The sequence below is a fragment of the Rattus norvegicus genome, chromosome 7, assembly GCF_021556685.1.
Source record: "Rattus norvegicus strain SHRSP/BbbUtx chromosome 7, alternate assembly SHRSP_T2T, whole genome shotgun sequence".
Taxonomy (NCBI): domain Eukaryota; kingdom Metazoa; phylum Chordata; class Mammalia; order Rodentia; family Muridae; genus Rattus; species Rattus norvegicus.
The window spans coordinates 5,862,176-5,869,511 of record NC_141540.1 but is presented as its reverse complement, the minus strand read 5'-3'; the positions used below and the strand labels follow the sequence as shown (position 1 = coordinate 5,869,511).

Below are 7,336 nucleotides of genomic sequence, written 5' to 3'. Positions count from 1 at the left end.
TCATAATTCTCACAACTGAAAGAGACCACATAGACTCATGGGAGTTAAGCTCTGAACTGGGTGTGGGTGGGTCAAGGGCTCATGCCGTCATCCCTGGGCACATGACGATGGGCAGAACACTTGCATGGAATACGAAGCCAGGTGGGAAGACTAGCGGCCTGAGGTCAATTCCTGGAACTGAAAGATCCCACGCAGAGAGACCCTTACTCAAGTCTTGGGAAATCGCGGACCCCAGACACAGAGAGACCATTTTGGATGTCATAAGCAAAGGCGAGGTTTATTACAGAGACCTATTACAGAGATCTCCGGGCAGACACATATCCCACTCAGGAGACAGAGGTGTCGGCCCGAGAGGCTGGGAGAAAGAGTATTTAAAGGCAGAGGCTGTGAGCCCAGGGGATGGGGATGTCAGAGGGGAAGGCACCACAAGTTACAAGATTGTTTTATGGCTCCAGGAGATAAGGGGACGCCAGAAGGTTTTATGGCCCCCTGGTTCCTGGAACAGAGCTACTAAATCAGGAGAAGGGTAGGGTCTTCAGGTCCTCATTATTTTTAAAAGTTTGTCAAAATTGATGGAGCATTTGTATTTGAAACACCTCTGGTTAAGCTTGGGCTGTCCGGTTTCCTGGAATGCTCTCTGTAGGACACAATGGCTGGAAAGCACAAGTAGGGGCTTATCAGGGTCTGGAGGACATCTGGTTAAAGCATGACTCTGAGTAAGCTGGGGGGACGTCTTTGGATGGTTTATGGGTCAGTCCTCGATAGCCTGAGCTGGTTTTTGCATTCCTTTTCTTTATCTTTATGGCCTGCTATTCCTGGCGGCAGGGCTTAGCCCTGAGTCTGTGGCTTTTGGGGCTTACTCTTTTAATTTTATATTTCTAAACCTAGAATTCGTATAATTCTCCTTTCAGAACCTACACAAAGGTGGACAGGATTGTCCTCTGATGTCCACAGGGATCCCGAGGCACACATGCACCTGCACACACATAGTATGTCAAACACTTTTTAAAAGAATTTTGTGGGTCAGCACTGTAGCTAGCCACTTCCCAGCTCTGTGGTCTCCGTTAAATGACTGTGCACCCCAGCCTCCCCAGTGATCCAGAATATGGACTATACAGAATTTATTGAGATTTAGCTTAATGTTTGTAAGGAGCTTAAACCAGGTAAATGCCATCAAGTGAGAGTTAGGTACGAATTAGCCATCGTTATTAGCTATAGTCATTAACCACCTGGGGGAACTTCAACTGGATTCGGAGTCTGGGTATCCGTCTGGAAAGGCCTGTCTAGGAGTGTCTTCTGAATGTGATTTGCATAACGGTTGAGGGCCCGCTGACGTCAAGGGCTTCTTGAAGTTCTAGGTCAGCTGCAGCCTTGGAAGTGGTTCCAGCTATAAGACACCAACTGTGGAGTCACCCCACCAACCCCGCTTCCTACTCAACAGCTAAAGCACCAGGAAGTGAAACAGCGGAGGCCCGGTGCCTCCAACTCACCCGTCAATCTCTTCCCACCTCTGTTTCCTTATCTTTCCCCTCACCTTTTATCTCCTATCTGTGAGGATTCTCAGGACTGTGACCAGAGGTAGCTAAACAGTATGAGACAAAATAAAGCAGACTCCCCTATGCGTCCTCCTCCCAAATCCCTTATTCTGTTTATATCTGTCCTGTGTAGACAATCATTTCTCCCCCAAACTGAGCTAATTCTCAGATGCTGGAAATGCATCGAAAGGCAGGCAGCCTCATCATAGAATCCTAGTAATAATATTTGAACCAGATGCTTCATTTGGGCGGTCTAAAATAGTCCCGAAGGGTACTTGCTTCAGCAGCACCTTACTAAAATTAGAAAGACAGAAGATTAGCATGCAAAGCTGAAATGTAAATCCATAAAACATTTTATAATTAGAAAAAACAGTCGCTCTTCCTTTTACCCTCTTCCCACTTTGTCCCCTCTCTCCCCATTCTCTTCCCTCCTTCTCTCCATGTGCTCGTGGCTGGCCTCTACTCCTCTCCTCTACAATTTTATTTCACTACTTCTCTCTTTTTCTCTCTGCCCTACTGCCCTCTTAAGTCCCCTCCCCACGCCCTGAGTAAACTCTATTCTATACTAAAAAAAAAAAAAAAGAAAAGAAAAGTCTTCAGGCAGAGGTGGTACACAGCTTTAATCCTAGCACTCAGGAGGCAGAGGCAGGGGGATCTCTTGAGTTTGAGGCCAGCCTAGTCTACATCTTAATATCATCTCTAGTTCCTGTGTAATCTGATATTTCTTGAAGAGTGAATTCCAGGACAGCCAGGGATACACAGAGAAACCCTGTGTCCAAAAACAAATGAAGCTCTAGTGAAAGGGGGACCCCCCCCCCAGCCCCATTGAGAAGTCTCCCAGAGGAAAAGTTAACTCGGGAAGCTTTCAGAGCCTGCCGTGTGGTCATCTATGGCCTCACTCTGACGTCCAGATTGTTCGGGGACCCTCCACTGGGGTTGGGGGAGTCCCAGCTTCAGACCACCCTCTCCTCCCACGTCCACCTCACTCTCATAGCTGCTTCCCTGGTGTTACATCATGGAGGGTGATGAAATCAGCCAGCCATCAGTGGATTTTACCCATGGATGCAATAGGCTGAAAGTCAAGCACGGTCATCGTCGCTGTGTGTGTTTTCAACCACCCAGAGCTTCTGTCTGTCTGTGCTGTCTAGCTATGGGGTAGGGGCGAGCAGGGGGCTGCAATGTTTAAGTTGGACTTCCAGTCCTCCACTCCCTGGAAAGATCATTACCTAAATCCCGAAGAACTGATTGCAACTAAGTGGGCTGAGAAGTAAAGAGGTTCTTAGCCAGCATTCTCACCCGGGGAAATGCCCTTTCAGCAGCCAGGCCCGACAGAATTACTGCCCCTATGCGGCTTCTCAGATCAAAAAGTACTACTGTCACCCTCAAAACCAAGACCACCCAGTGAAAAGAACATGGAGAGAAGGAAATGCCTTGGTCTTATATAGAAGACATTACATAGGAACCAAACTTCGAATGAACCTGAGCTCACCGTGGGATTTGGAGATGAATGAGTGCTGTTTTGGTTTTCCCTCAGGCAAGAGGAAGTGAGGAAATCAGAGTGGGGTTGGGTAAGACTTAAAGCCTTGAGAGGCAAAAAAAGGATATCAGATTACACAGGAAGGAACTGGAGATATTCATTTAAATGTTCATTACTTCCCTGACCCTTCTGCAGCCATCTGTGTTCCTGGAGAGCATGACACATGTGTCCTGACCTAGGCCTCTAGCCACAGCAGCCTCACCACTCATTTCCCCTGGAACTGAGGTGGCATACCTGGGCTCTCCAAAGAGGGAGGTGATGCAGGGAGGGGAAATCCCACCTGCTCTGAGTCACCTGCTAGTGCAAAGGGCGGGCCTTACAGTGCAGGGACCTTAAAAAGAGACTGCGAGACAAAAAGGAAGAAAGCAGGAAGCCACTTAGAAGTCAGACTTCAGAGTTAGACTCAGAGCAAAAGGAGGTTGATAGAGGGTCTAGTGCAGAGCACAGAGCCAGCCAGATCTGAGAAGCAGGCAACAAGATGCTGGATTGCAGAGCAATAATACTCCTGTGGCTGTTGCCCTGGGCCACTCAGGGGCTGGCTGTGCCTAGGAGTAGCAGTCCTGACTGGGCTCAGTGCCAGCAGCTCTCCCGGAATCTCTGCACACTAGCCTGGAGTGCACACACACCAGTGGGACAAATGGTAAGTGTCAGCTCCTGGAACCATGCAGAAACCTTCCCAAGCCCTTCAAGTGTGTGGGTTTAATGTAAGCTGTGGCCCTGGGTGGATCTGGAGGGTTGAAGGCCATTGTGGAGTGAGAGAGGACAGAAGACAGGGTCTTCTGGGAAAGCCATGAGCCAGTGGCTGAGGGGAATGCAAAGTGGTCACCTCACCTCGTTGTTCCCATGGCCTCCATTCCAGGATCTACTAAGAGAAGAAGGGGAAGAAGAGACTAAAAGTGACGTGCCCCGTATCCAGTGTGGTGATGGTTGTGATCCCCAAGGTCTCAAGGACAACAGCCAGGTACCACTAAGCAGGTGTTGGTGTGCCTGGGAGAAGGGAGGTGGAAGGAAGCTGGTCATGACCATTTAGCTCTGAGAGGATGAGGAGCCACAGTGGGTTGAAGCCAGACTGAATTTTGGGTAGTAGGTTTAAAGCCAAAGCCTAAGGCAGTGGAACACTGTCCAAAGAAAGAAAAAGGAAAACCAGAGGAAAAAGGAAGGCAGGGCACTGGGAAAGAGGATCCACATGTCTCTATTGCTCTCTTCTTTCCCCAGTTCTGTTTGCAAAGGATCCGCCAAGGTCTGGTGTTTTATAAGCACCTACTGGACTCGGACATCTTCACAGGGGAGCCTTCTCTACTCCCGGATAGCCCTGTGGACCAGCTTCATACCTCCCTACTGGGCCTCAGCCAGCTCCTCCAGGTATGAACCAGGGATCTGGAAGATGGAGCGAGCCAGTGTCTGAAACAGAAGCTGGGAGCTTATATCTGGGATCCTTTTTGACTGTGTCTTCTGTCCTTTAGCCAGAGGATCACCACTGGGAGACTCAACAGATGCCTCGCCTGAGTCCCAGCCAGCAGTGGCAGCGTTCTCTTCTCCGTTCCAAGATCCTTCGCAGCCTCCAAGCCTTTCTGGCCATAGCTGCCCGGGTCTTTGCCCACGGAGCAGCAACTCTGACTGAGCCCTTAGTGCCAACGGCTTAAGGATAGTGCCCAGGTTCCCATGGCTACAGTGATAAAACTAATCCATCAATGCAGACATCTGCAAGCTAATTAACCCATCAGGACTTTTGCTGTTCTTGTTTTGTATGTTTTGTGTGAAGGGCAAGGACACCATTATTAAAGAGAAAAGCAACAAACCCCAGACGGCAGCTCACTAGAGGGAGGAGATGGAGAAGAGGAATCAAGTCAAGCCCTTGGCCTTGGAAGCTGGCAGACAGCTGCATGGCAGAAGGGGAAGGGGGTGGAGACATCGGAGAAACTGTGAGAAGCCTGGAGCATCAGGAAAAGTGAGCCTAGGCTTTGGCCAGAATCTGTAAGTAAAACAAGAAAAAGGGAATGTTATACTTTTCTGAGTGATTCGGGGAAATGTGAAGACTCACAGTGCTCCAGACGGAAGCTCTGTAACTGCCTGCTTAGTCCTTCAGTTCTAACAGAACCCAGCACTAAGAACTAACAGAACTACCAACATGGACTGACTCGCGATACCGACCTGTGACAAAGCTGCGTATTTATTAAGTGGGAAGGGAAATTTTGGTATTATTTATCCTTGTAACAGTTTAGAGGATTGTTATTTATTATATTTATAAGGAATTATGTATTTTTTTTAATAAAGATTTATTTATGTGGCTCTCTTGTCTAATTTCTAAGCCAGTAGTCAGGAGAGAAAAGAGATGGGAAAAGTAGGGCCGAGTGATAAAGATGAACCTTTGACGTCTCAGATCAACAGATTCAGAGGTCCTGAGTTCTGAAAGGACACGTTTGTGTCGAGGTCATCAAATGACAACATGGCATCTCCACTGCCTGTCTATGACGAGCATCTGTGATGTGTACATGTGTGTGCATGTGCGTGTGTGTGTGCGTGTGTGTGTGTATACAGGTTCACTTCTGTGTGCACATGTATCATGTAGAGCAAAAGTTAATGTTGAGTGTACACACACACACACACACACACACACACACACACACACACACAGTCTCACCATGTAGTCTCACCATGTAGTCTTGGCTGGCATTAAACTCATCAAGATCTGCCTGTGTCTGTCTCTAACGCTGGGGTTAAAGGAGGATGACACATCTCCTGGCTTGTGCCCAGGTCTCTCACTTGAGTCTAGCTTACCAGATTGATTGGCCTAACCTACCTCACCAACTTGCTCTGGACTCCTGTCTCTGCCTCCCAAGTGCTGAAATCATAGGTGGGGAACAAGACCCACCTGTTATTTATATAGGCATTGGAGTGCCAATCTCTGGTTCTCACATTTGCCTGGTAAGGGCTTTACCCACTAAACTGTCTCCACAGCTCCTCTGACTTCAGTTTTGTTTTGTTTGTTTTTTGTTTTAGTTTTTTTTTTAAGAGATATATATATATATATATATACTGTTCTGCCTGCATGCATGCCTACAGGCCTACAGGCCAGAAGAGGGCACCATATCTTATTACAGATGGTTGTGAGCCACAATGTGGTTGCTGGGATTTGAACTCAGGACCTCTGAAAGAGCAGTCAGTGCCCTTAACCGCTGAGCCATCTCTCCACCCCTTGACTTCAGTTTTAAAATATGGTTTTACACCAGCCTGTCCAGAATTTATGTCAGTTTTCCTACCTCGGTGCTGTCTCACACCTGGCTTGAATTTTTGGTGTTTGTTTTTTTGAAATAGGGTATTGCTGTGTAGTCTTGGAACTCCTTGATACATTGGCCAGGATGATGTCCAATTCAAAGCAATCCTCCAGCCCCAAAGTGCTGGGGTCACAGGTGTGCCGCCAAGCCTGGTAAATTTTTGGTTTGACATCTAAGATAGCCCAAATAGGCTTTGCAATTGTGGCAGGCCTCCTTCCTCAGCCTCCCAAGTGCTGGAAGTGGAAGGTTAAAAGGGGAGGGGATTAAAAAGAAGAGAGCCAGGAGGGACATATAGGTCTGGAGGGAGGAAAGATAAGGGTGTGGGGGCTGGGGATTTAGCTCAGTGGTAGAGCGCTTGCCTAGGAAGCGCAAGGCCCTGGGTTCGGTCCCCAGCTCCGAAAAAAGAACCAAAAAAAAAAAAAAAAAGATAAGGGTGTAATTATAATCTCAAAAAAGAAAAAAGTGGGGCTGGAGAGATGGCTCAGAGGTTAAGGGCACCGACTGCTCTTCCAGAGGTCCTGAGTTCAATCCCCAGCAACCACATGGTGGCTCACAACCATCCATAATGAGATCTGATGCCCTCTTCTGGCCTGTGGGTGTAAAGCATTCAGGTAGAACACTGTATAATAAATCTTTAAAAAAAAAAAAAAAAGAAAAAAGTGAAAGGAACTAGTTCATTTAGGTTCTTTTTTTTTTTTTTTTTTTTTTCGGAGCTGGGGACCGAACCCAGGGCCTTGCACTCGCTAGGCAAGCGCTCCACCGCTGAGCTAAATCCCCAACCCTTGGGTTCTTTTTGAGATAGGGCTTCTTTGAGTTTCTCTAGCTATCCTAGAACTCACTATGTAGTCCAGGCTGGCCTCGAACTCCTGGCAATCCATCTAGTTCATTCTCCCAAGCACTGGAATTATAGGTGTTTACCACCACATCCTGTTCATTTCCTTTACTTCCATGGCTGAGACATCAAAGGACAAACATTTTGCCAGTGGGAC

General features: G+C 47.7%; 1 protein-coding gene across 1 annotated transcript; it reads left to right on the top strand.

Moving 5' to 3' along the window:
- Positions 1-3,243: 3,243 nt before the first annotated feature.
- Positions 3,244-5,359, top strand: Il23a (interleukin 23 subunit alpha). The gene is given in 4 exon segments (NM_130410.2): positions 3,244-3,712; positions 3,932-4,033; positions 4,288-4,434; positions 4,536-5,359. Coding segments are annotated over 4 exon segments (591 nt in total). The 5' UTR covers positions 3,244-3,550; the 3' UTR covers positions 4,716-5,359.
- Positions 5,360-7,336: the final 1,977 nt, after the last annotated feature.